The sequence below is a fragment of the Ovis canadensis genome, chromosome 2 (assembly GCF_042477335.2).
Source record: "Ovis canadensis isolate MfBH-ARS-UI-01 breed Bighorn chromosome 2, ARS-UI_OviCan_v2, whole genome shotgun sequence".
Lineage (NCBI taxonomy): Eukaryota > Metazoa > Chordata > Mammalia > Artiodactyla > Bovidae > Ovis > Ovis canadensis.
In genome coordinates, this window is record NC_091246.1 from 64,421,623 (window position 1) to 64,433,972 (window position 12,350).

At 36.7% G+C, this 12,350-nt stretch overlaps 1 protein-coding gene across 1 annotated transcript in view; it reads right to left on the reverse strand.

Moving 5' to 3' along the window:
- TMC1 (transmembrane channel like 1) overlaps positions 1–12,350 on the reverse strand; it is a 150,107-nt gene that overhangs the window by 102,884 nt on the left and 34,873 nt on the right. The window contains exons 4-5 of the mRNA XM_069576358.1: positions 3,626–3,673; positions 61–229 (exon numbers count right to left, since the gene is read on the reverse strand). Coding sequence (XP_069432459.1) covers positions 61–229; positions 3,626–3,673 — 217 coding nt within the window. The remainder of the gene's footprint in view (positions 1–60; positions 230–3,625; positions 3,674–12,350) is intronic.

The window sequence follows — 12,350 nt, forward strand, 5'->3', positions numbered from 1 at the left end:
TTCAGCATCAGGCACTTTTGAATGAAAAATAATGTCAATTATAGATCAAAACTAACTCACGCTCCTCTCTTTAATCTCCTCCTTCTCTCTTTCTCTCTGGCCTTCCTTGTTTCTTCATCCTCTGGTTCAGGCTCTGGATCATCTTCATTGATAACATCTCTGGTCCGTTTCCTCTTTGGCCTCATGCTCTCTCTTCGGGGTAGTTTGTGTTCCTCCTCTTCCTCTTCACCTAAACAGAACAGTTAATGCTTCAGTGAGTAGTTTCAGAAAAGTGCTTTCCTGATCCCAAATGTATTCTTACTTTTTAATTATCATCGTCACACCTCTGAAACCATAATCTAGCAATTTGTCATATTAAGATAAAATGCACCGTGCCATATGTATTTCATAGTCTGCCATTTAAATACACTTATCTACATTCTCATTTCTTGTCATTTATCTACTCAAATATGTGAGTATCAATCCCCAAATTCTAATAATGCTTAGAATTCCAGCCTTCATTTACTTGTATAACTAGATGACTTGGGAGTTTAATATCATACCATGACCTCTCAGACCTAGTTTGTAGATTATCAATTCAATACATAAGTGTTGAGTGTTTAATCACTATGTGCTAATATTACTTCTATCTTAGAACAAACAATAAGAATGCAAGGAAATGCTATAAATTAGAATAATTTTGAAGAAATTAATTTATGCCTTGACGTAATTCAAATACCTTTCTAATTGAAATCATTCTCATTCTTTTTCTTTTTTTAACTTTTTTAAAAAAACTTGAAGCGTAGTTGATTTACAATATTGTATTACTTGTTTGGGTATATTGCAAGTGGTTCAGTTTTATATATATATATATAAAATAGATATATATTGTAGATTATTTCCTATTATAGATTTTTACAGGATATTAATACAGCTCCCTGTGTTACATAGTAAATCCTTGTTGCTTATCTATTTTATGTAAAATCATTTTCATTCTTAACTTCAAATACTTATTTTTCTTAAATTTCTTTCTCTTTCTTAGATGAAATTGATAATAAATAACTTTGCTTGATCATTCTATCTTTTTGATTAGAAATAAATAACTAGTAAATTTAATACATGATTGAGAGAAATAATATTATTTTACTTTATTCACCAACTGACTATTAATGCCTCATATGTCCATAACTTCTTTGGAAGCTTTCCAGTAAAGAGTAGGAGGAGAATTCAGTTCCTTCCTTCACTGTTTATGACAGACAATCCTACTTCACCTTCACTTTTTCTTTTTAACTTCTGATATTTAGAGTTAATTATTATTTTTAAAAAAAAAACAAATATTACTCGTAATTATCACTATCTTTTTAAATAGAAGCTACTATGGGGAAAAAATTGTGCTTTAATGGAGAACTATGAAATGTCTGTACCATACCCTTCTATGTTGTCTGATGCTGATTCTATGGGAGCTATCTTGTAACTTTGTAAATTGTAGATCACTAGATAGCAATGCAAAATAGTTTTTGTCCATAGACAAGCAAGTGAACTCTTAGTGTAGACAAACTTCCACCGCCAAAAAAGAAAGGAAAGGAAAAAACCCCACAAAACAGTTATGTCTTCGCTTACACAAACAGTTCAATATTCCTGATCTATAAATGAATCTGTTCTTTGGACTTTCCTTTGAACTGGTAACTGCTATAAATGGCTCACCAGATTCCTCATTTATTAGTTAAATATGTTCAGTTTTACATAGTGTGTGTCATTTTATTTTTTTTATAAATTTTGTTATCTTTTCAACATTACTTATTAAACTTTTATTGATATTCCAAATCTAAATAAGATCTAAACATTACCAATGTTACTAAAGTTTGACTAGCAGAGAGAAACAGGAGAATAACTTTTCTAACTAGGTTTTGAAAACTGTACTCTTGTCATCATGACCAAAAATTTGTTAAATACTGTGGCAGATGTTGCATGATATTCAAACCCCACTCTGGCATTTCGAAAATCTACCCAGCCTTTATTGTTCATTTTAGTCACTAATCAGAAAGAACAAGGGCCTCATAGGAACTGAGAAACAATTTCACCCTCAAATAACTCAAAAATTCAAGAAGCCACATGGTATTCTGCATTTTAGTATATTTTACATTAAAGCTAAGCTATTAAACTTGCAGAGTTTTACCATGGATGAAAAGTATATCATTATATTTATCTTTTAGCACTTAGGACAAAAAGGCTATCTTTAGTGTTTTCACTAGTTTCCAAATATTCAAATTCTTAAAAAAAAAAAAAAAAAAGTGTTTTACAGTTGCCTACTAAATGTGGATTTGCATAACCATTACCTTTTGGAATGGGCTCAATTTAGTTTTGAAGGGTAGCAGAATATACCACCTCAAAAAGACATTCAGAATATACCACCCCAAAATATGCCACTTCAGTGTATTGACTATTTTGAGATGTAGCACTTGAAAAACAGCAAATGCAGAAAGAGATTTTCTCTGAATTCCTCTTGTCTGCCTGAAAACAGAGCTTCCAAAAGGAACTCAACTGTCATAAATCCCCTCCCCAGGAATTTCATCCCCAAGGAACACTATAGAAGTGTTCTATAGAGGAGACTATAGGTCAACACCACATGCAGACATATTTTATCATAAACTATCATACCTCCTATCTATTCTCTTAAAACTTATTCTCTCCCAAGAGACCTACATACCCCTCACTTTTCCCTATTAAGATGGCATTTTAGTCTCAATTTTAAGCCATCTCACACAATTACTTAGTTTTTTCCTGGTATCATCCATGTATACATGAGGTGTATGTGTTAATAAACTTCTGTTTTGGTTTGGTTTTCTTGTATTATAGGAGTATCAGTTAAGAAACTCAGAAGGATAAAGGAAAAATTACTTTTCCTCCCCTATAATAGTCAAGTCAGAGCCTGTAGGATCTGTGTGAGACTCTGGGCTGTTTACATGCAGAACGTACCAAATTAATGAAAACAACTGTCACCATGAACATTCACTGGCTGTCATACTGGGCTCAGATTTTTAACTGATGGTGTTGTATTCTCTAATTGAACTCTCCCTGAAATGCTGAACTTTCAGTTTTGATCAACTCAGAACTTTAGCTCATAAAATAATCTTTCTCTGTTCTAGTCCATGAGTGGTTTGCATGCCTGGGAAGGGTTCACAGTCCACTCTTGAGCTGAAGCCATTCGAAACAAAAACAACAGGGCAATTTAGACAAAATATTCATGAATTCAAAAGAACAGGTTTATTCATTTTTTTTAAACAACCTGATCACTTTAGTCAAAAAGGCCAATCTGTCATATTGTTATAGATTCAGCCTAAGGGAAAACATTTTAGGACAAAGAAAATAGTAAAGAAATAAAAAAGCAGATTTTTCTGGACCACCATCCACTTAATGATGAGCAATTTATAAATTGGGTGGAATGTGTGTTTGCCAATTGAATGGACTCTCAAGTGAAGAGTCTATCTGATGGACCTGATCGCTCTTGTGAGACCACTGAAAGTCATCCACATGTGCTCCTGTGTTTGCATGGAGTCGCATATCCCCACAAGATAAGAGGACGAATCCCCTAAATTCACTGCTATTCCACAGGAAACATATCTCAGCTGGGTCCAACCCCACTTACTTGAACTTTCCTCAGTATCGTCTTCTTTCTCCTCCACTTGGATTTGCACTGTCGAGGAAAGAAAAAATATAGCAATTCTTTAAATGACAGCACAATTGTTAATAACAGGTTTTTACCGCTGTTACTTTCATTGTAAAGTTTTCTGTGCAGTTAATATATTTTTTCAATAATCTTGTCAAAATGAACATTGTTTATTAAAGATATACAGCTACAGCATCTTATAGAGTGTTGTGCAAGGACTTCTCTGCTTCATCACCTTCGACAATTTGCAAAACATGTCAATCATAAGCCTGTCAGTTCAATTCAAAATAACTTCAACCAAAATAAATTTTGTTCTGCAATAAGTTAACTTAGGGTTTGTTGGGTCGTTTCACTGCATGATAAAGAAAGTTGTTAGCAAAGCTATATCCATATGCACAAACCATTTGATTATTATAACCAAATTAACTTATTAAAATAGAGAATATTTCATTCTAACCAGCTACCCAGTGTCAAAGAACCTTTCAAAAATGCTTAAAAGCTGATATTTCCTATTTTAATTATTTCTATACATATTATATGCAGCCTAAATTTTTCCATATATGATTTACTTTGACAATGTGGAGATAGGTGATTTAAAAGTTCTTTCAAGACAAAGAATGTTTTTTTCTGTTTATTCCTCCCCTCATCCTTAGGGTCTTATTTTCAGATTAGCTCCATTTTTATAAAGGCATATACAAGTTTTATAAAATTTTAATGGTACAATAATATCAGAAAATATATTAACTGGCAGATTTTTTCCCCTTGTCAACTACTGTCTGTTCATCATAGATTGAGTCAACCGGAGACAAAGATCTGTGACTTGCCATGGCAAAAATCAGAGCAGACTATTTCTTTAAACCACAGTTTAGTAACTCATTTAAAATATCAATTTACATTTTTTATTTAAGGTAGATGAGCCTAAGTCCAAAACAGCAAAGATAATAAACAATGCTGCTGTGAACAGAAGAAACAACCTCTGGTTTTGTTTCTGCTCAGCGCTGTCAAAGGTTATTATTCAGAGCTTGACAGGCGTATTGAAAAGGCAGCACATACAGAGTTTAAATTCTATTCACAAAGAAGATTAGTGTAAAAGCACTTTTTGCCTTTAAACAGCATATGCATAAAAATTTTTACGATATGCAAAAATGTTATCACTCAATGTCAGCCACGGAATAGAAAAATAAGTGTTCTTTTGTTCAGAGTGGACATATGCCTTTGTCACTGGCTGTAACTGAATCTGCAGGGGACAAAAGTCTTTATGTCACTACTGAGAGTTCACAATAGTGACGACAGACACTTCTCAGAAGATATTTTATATTCAACAATAAGTCATGGTCTTTACTTGCAATTAATGCTACCACCAAATTTCTTCGGTCAAAGAAGAATTCACTTAGGAAGGCAACTTAATGATATAAGATTAGCCTTAGACCAAGGTCTCTGATCAGTGGCATAATATAGGAACTGCTGAGGACAAATAGCAAAGGCTGACACACAGCCTCTTTTGCACCATGCATAGCCAAAGCAAAAATTCACACAAAATGCTAAACTGATTTTTAATAATCAACTCACTAGACATGATTAAAGTTAAATAATGAAATGGAGGAAAATACTAAATAGAGATACAAGTAGATCTTTAGGAAGGATTACAATCCTATTAAACAAAAACAGCAAAATGAAATGTCCCAAGCCAAGGAGATGAGTGACAAATCAATTTCCTCTGATAACCAGAAGAGAGAAAATGCAGGGCTGGAGTCATGGATCATCTTCTAAGGTACAGGAAGGCTATAAATTGCCATTAAATAAAACTGCATAAGGGAAGATAACTGCTGTGGTTGCAAGTAGAGATGAAAAAAGAGCTATGGTTTCTGAGTGATGTAACAGACAGTATTGGAGAAATAGCCTCTTCATCCCTCTTGAGGTGATTTTCCAATGGCGACCCTCATCTGTGCATGATCATCTGCACACTCTCAGTAGGTGCATTCTTTGTTTAACAGTGTTTCTTTTGTCTGGCAGTTGAATCAGGAGCTATGGAGCCATTGTTTTTATAGGTGAAGTGAAAGTGAAGTCGCTCAGTCGGGTGCGACTCTTTGGGACCCCATGGACTGTAGCCTATCAGGCTCCTCCGTCCACGGGATTTTCCAGGCAAGAGTGCTGGAGTGGATTGCCATTTCCTTCTCCAGGGGATTTTCCTGACCCAGGAATCGAACCCAGGTCTCCCGCATTGCAGGCAGACGCTTTACCATCTGAGCCACCAGGGAAGTTTTTATAGGTATTGTGACCATAATTGGTTTATTCTTGATACAAACCCTCAGCAAAGGCAGCATCAGCATCAGGAACTAAATAGCAGCACCATGACCAGCAGACTGAAGACTCCATCAAGAGCTTCAGACCAAGCTTGATTTTAATGTAACACTATTTAGTCTGAAAAGCTACTGTCAATGCTGATCTGCCTCTCCTGAAACTCAAAGTAATGCTGAAGAACCAAGCTAAGAAGCCCCTCCCAAACAAAAGCCTGTGCAGAAGAATAACTCAGAACATTTAAATGCGAGTTACAGACTGTCTTTCCCTTCTCAAACAATTTTTGGCATGGCTAGTTGCCATTCCTGCTCTCAGCAATCCCTGGTTAGCTTGCTCCCAATCCTATGACCTTCTCATGTTCTGGATGTTTCCCAAAGCCTATTGATTATGTACTTTAAAAATAACCTTTCTCCTGGGGAGTGATGGGAAGAGAGTGGGACAGTTGGGGGTGGGGGTGGGGGGTTCTGTCTAAATGTTGAAGGCAGCAAGCAAGACTACACCGAAGTATGCTTATTTAAGAGAAGAATATGAAATAGGAGCAGATGAACTCCTAGGCAACCCAGATCCACATTTCATGCAAATAGACCCAGTAATTAGAAACAGTAAAAGGAAACAACAGCAAAATGTCACATTTTAGAGGCACTGGAATCGTTCAGAAAAGTGAATGTTGTTCCAGGCTTTCTTTTTCAGTCTATAGCACTGAAAATATTTTATGGTTCTACAGGATCAGAGTGGCCAAGTAGCTGAAAGAGCTGAATGATATCACCTGTTCCTCTGACCCACATTTAGCTCATGAAGGGATTATTGTAGCACCAGGTCATTCCTTTGGAAACTGAAAATTCATTTATTCATTTAGCGTTTATTGTGCATTTACAAGGGTCTATAGAGCAAAGTGTTCTGGAGTAGGAGTTTGTAGACTATAGAAGAAAAGTGATAGTACTTAAGGAGTCTATCTATTTGATGCAGAAGAATGACTTTATAACAATGTTTAGGTATGAATATCTTATCTAGTTTACTTGGGTTATTGCAGCAATGTACTAGCTATGTTTATTAGCAATGTGAGTGAGTGAAGTTGCTCTGTCATGTCTGACTATTTGCAACCCCATGGACAGTGGCTTCCAGGCTCCTCCATCCATGGGATTTTCCAGGCAAGAGTCCTGGAGTGAATTGCCATTTCCTTGAAAAGGAGTACATCAAGGCTGTATATTGTCACCCTGCTTATTTAACTTATATGCAGAGTACATCAGGAGAAATGCTGGACTGGAAGAAACACAAGCTGGAATCAAGATTGCCGGGAGAAATATCAATAACCTCAGATATGCAGATGACACCACCCTTATGGCAGAAAGTGAAGAGGAACTAAAAAGCCTCTTGATGAAAGTGAAAGAGGAGAGTGAAAAAGTTGGCTTAAAGCTCAACATTCAGAAAATGAAGATCATGGCATCTGTCCCATCACTTCATGGGAAATAGATGGGGAAACAGTGGCAGACTTTATTTTTTGTGGCTCCAAAATCACTGCAGATGGTGACTGCAGCCATGGAATTAAAAGACGCTTACTCCTTGGAAGAAAAGTTATGACCAACCTAGATAGCATATTCAAAAGCAGAGATATTACTTTGCCGACAAAGGTCTGTCTAGTCAAGGCTATGGTTTTTCCTGTGGTCATGTATGGATGTGAGAGTTGGACTGTGAAGAAAGCTGAGCGCCAAAGAATTGATGCTTTTGAACTGTGGTGTTGGAGAAGACTCTTGAGAGTCCCTTGGACTGCAAGGAGATCCAACCAGTCCATTCTGAAGATCAGCCCTGGGATTTCCTTGGAAGGAATGATGCTAAAGCTGAAACTCCAGTACTTTGGCCACCTCATGCGAAGAGTTGACTCATTGGAAAAGACTCTGATGCTGGGATTGGAGGCAGGAGGAGAAGGGGACGACAGAGGATAAGATGGCTGGATGGCATCACCGACTTGATGGACGTGTGTTGAGTGTACTCCAGAAGATGGTGATGGACAGGGAGGCCTGGCATGCTGCGATTCATGGGGTCGCAAAGGGCCAGACACGACTGAGCAACTGAACTGAACTGAACTGAGTGTTATTTTTTTAGGGTTCCTTTGTCTATGAGCAAATGTCAACATCAGTTCTTCCCTTATAAATGGGGAACATTTCCAGGGAATAGAGTTAATATTTCATAATAACTGTAAATGGAGTATAACCTTTTAAAAATGGAAAAATGATGTAAAAAGTTACATAAAATAAGGGAAAGTAAATAAACTTTGATATTTAAAACAAAAGCACTGCCTTTATCAAAACTGGGCATACACATACACTTTCATGTTCACCTGCAAAATGGTAAGAAACTGCTCATTAATTAAATTATAATTGTATTATTTAAGAAAAAATTTAAAAATAAAATATAAAAAATAAACCTTTCAGTTCAGACTAAACTGCCCTGAGACAGACATTAATCCACGCCATAACAAGCACATTTCCAAGTCTTCAGTGAAGAACCCATGTCTTCAGTATGTGGTATGATGTGGGATGTGAGAGGAAGAAAAGAATCAAGGATAATTCCAAGGATTTTGGCCTGGGTAACTGGGAGGGTAGAGATGCAAGAAAAAGAGATAGGAGGCTCTAGGGAAAATAGGTTAAGTAGCAACTGTTGAAGTTCAGGAGTTTAATCTAACTAGATAAAATCACCAAACCATACTGAGGTGTCAATTCCTCTACAGAGAGTGGCTCAGCACTCAGCTTCCATTAATTCATTGAAACACCATCATTGGTGGATGTTAAGTAGGGAATGAAAGCCGCTGTCTGTGAAAGTGAACAAAAATGATGGAATGTGATCTTTCTTCTTCTCATATATCTTCCAAGGATATAAGATCTGATTCAGTTTAACTCAGCAGCTCCATTTATTTTTACTAGTTTTAGGTCAGGATAAGAAAATATTCAGGCTTCCCAGTGGTGCCAGTGGTAAAGAACCCGCCTACCAATGCAGGAGACATAAAAGACTCAGGTTCAGTCCCTGGGTTGGGAAGATCCCCTGCATGAGGGCACAGCCACCCGATCCAGTATTCTTGCCAGGAGAACCCCATGGACACAGGAGCCTGGCGGGCTACAGAACATAGGATTGTAGAGAGTCAGACATGATTTCAGTAACTTAGCACACAAGCACTCAAAAAGATTTTCAGGACATTTGTTTATAACAACCTGAAATCCTTCAAGTTATGGACTTGAGCATGATATTCTAGAAGCCACAGAGTAAAAAAGAATAATTATTTAGCTATTCTATCAATCAAATATGTTAATGAACCTTAAACTATAAGATATTTTAAAAAATCCTCTGAAGTGGGAATAACAGAATGAGATCATTACACAACTGTCAATAAGGTATCTTGGGAAAAGGTTTAATTTGACAGACCTAGGCTGATATTCTTTCTGCAGGTGCCAGCATCTTTCCTTAATACCATTAAAAACCTTAGAATCATGGGGTGCATATGCTCAACAATACACTAATGGAAATTTGTATAATAAATGCCAAAAGACTGGTCATATTTTCAAACATAATATCTTGGATATATTAAATAGTTATTTTACTTTTGTGGTTACAAAATCACAAAAAAAGAATTATAATTTTGGTTTTTGCTAAGACTCACCTAAGGAGGGAGGGGGCAGGCAAAAATATATATATCACTGTCATTCTCTAATGTCTTTCCTTTTGAATTATATTTATTTTTAAGGCTCTGTGGCCCTTAAAGAAATAGAAAATAAATAGCTGCTGATGCCTGCTTTATTAAAAACACAATATAAAATATTATATTTGCCAAATGGAAGAGAATTAAGTCTATGGAGAAACACATTTTACCACAAGTTTCCAGAGAGACAACCCTGAGATAAACAAAGAGAAAAATAGAAAATTCACTCAAAATAAAGATAAAATAAGAGGAGATGCACACCGAATTTTTTGGCACTTTTTCCTTCTGTTTCCATAGTATATAAAATTAAAATTAAACAGGCTGAGTGAAATGGGTAGCTGGTATTCTAAATTCTACCACTCACCCCTGAGCTGTCAAGAGCAAATATGAAATGATGAAGCATCATTCTTCAAATGGCAAAATATATACAGGAGTGTTTGCAAAAAGCTGCAATCAGATCTTTCTTGACACCATGGTCTACAGAAAGAACAAAGCAACTCTTATTCTATGTGGTTTGGAGGGTTGACTTTATTTTAACTATATCCAGGAAATAAATAGCTATTTACAAAGGCATTAGAGCTCTCTATAGTTACAAAAAAGTAAGTGGTGTCTTTCTTCTTCTTTGCATTTAGATTATTTCGGGGGGAAGGGCATTTCTTATTTAACCATGCTGTCATAATATATATTCAGAGAGTGTGCTCTCACACTACAATTACCATGGCAAAGGGCAACCGCTGTAAACAAATGTGCTAAAATGAAAACACATTCTCCTGTGTGAGTTTTTGTGGCTACTAACCCAATGAAAATAGTGTGTTATAAACCCTTGACGACTTTGCTTCTATATCCTCGGATTGCTTAGAACAAAAAGGAATCTTTCTGTTACCCATGAAATTTCTGTAATATTCCCAGTCATGAAGAAGGAGGGTTGTCTGGATTCATGGGTAAACAAACAAAACAAACAAAAAACTATGAAACAACTGAAAGAAGATGATTGTTCTCAGAGCATAAAGTATGAAGGAAGGCTCTATACAGCCTCTACCCGTCCTTCTTAACACCAGCCTTTGTTCACACAGAAGATGCTAATTAATACTCATTAGCATACATTAGCAAATGTTAATGAGTGTCTTCTAAAGAACAAAAGGCACTGGGGGCAGAGAGTCACGATGAAAGCTGAATGGTGAGAGAAGGGCTCCAACAAGACAGGCAAAAAAAAGAAAATGAGGGCAGCTTAGAACTTGAATTTATTTTCTGAAATTTAGAATTTGTTTCACTGACAAAATATTAATAGGATTAAGGATGAATTTATTTCCCCTTAAAAAAAGTAAGTCATTGACTAGAATGAATCATTCTTTTTTCTGCTCTTTAGCTGTTTCGGAACAATTACACATTATAGGATTTGCTACTCAACTAGGGATATTAGATAACACTGTCATCAGTTAATGAAAAATAATTCTGAATTCTAGGTGTCCTCAGGAGTTTATATAGCTGACAGGCTCCTCTGTCCATGAAAGTCTGCAGGCTCTTGCAGACTCTACTAGAATGGGTAGGCATCCCTTCTCTAGGAGATCTTCCAGATCCAGGGATCAGACCCAGGTCTCCAGCACTGCAGGCAAATTCTTTATGATCTGAGGTACCTGGGCTTCCCTGGGAATGCAGGAGACCTGGGTTCAATCCCTGGGTCAGAAGATCTCCGGGAGAAGGAAATGACAACCCACTCCAGTATTCTTGCCTGGAGGATCCTATGGACAGAGGAGCCTGGCAGGCTACAGTCCATGGGGTCACAAAGAGTCAGACATGACTGAATGACTAATACACTTAGGAATTTGTAAGTACTGCGATCAACTATCCACCCATGCCAATTTCTTCCTCACAGGCTTGATTTATAATACTCAATAAGACAAACCCTTAAGTAATTTGTATGTAGTCTGTAATTTTATTAAAACAGCTCACATAAAATGTATTCATTTATATCCTAAGGGCAGTTGGTTAACATCTGAGTACTCTAGTTAGTAATCCACAATGGTAGAATGAAGTTTTTGCAGAATCTAAGCTACTCCATTTTGTTAACAGAAAAACTCCATTTTGTAAGGTTCCGGGAAAAGAGCCTTTGGAAATCCAAGAGCCTTTGGAAATCCTCTGACCTCACCCCACCGCCCAAGAGCAATCGGACCCCAGACCAAAATCTCCTGACTTAACGCTCAGGAACTTGTGGTCTACCTAGACAACAGGGACCAATCAAGAACCAACACACAACCCTTCGAAAGAAAGTGACCAATCAGACGTTCCCCTACCTAGAAATCCTTTTTTTCCCATGTATACTCCCTATATAAGCAATGTAATCCAAAACCCGGGGCTCCTCCCTATAGTCGGTATTGGTGGGAGCCCCAGCTCGAGCTTGATAATAAAAACTCTCTTGCTTTTGCATCGGATATTGGCTCCCTGGTGGTCATTGGGAGATTTCATGACTTGGGCATAACAGTTTTAACATCCAAAAGACTAGTCAGAAGTATTTCAGCCATCTCTTCCTCAAACTAACACTAGATGATTTGTTAAGTGAAGTAATCCTTCTTAGAAGTGAACTTCATGAAATCAAATGTGAGAGAGAGAGAACTATTGGTCTGTTTCTCTAAAGAATCCTAACTAATACAAAGAATATCTGCCTTCAGGGTCATCCTGATGGAATTAGACAAATATTAGAAACAATTACACAAGATATAA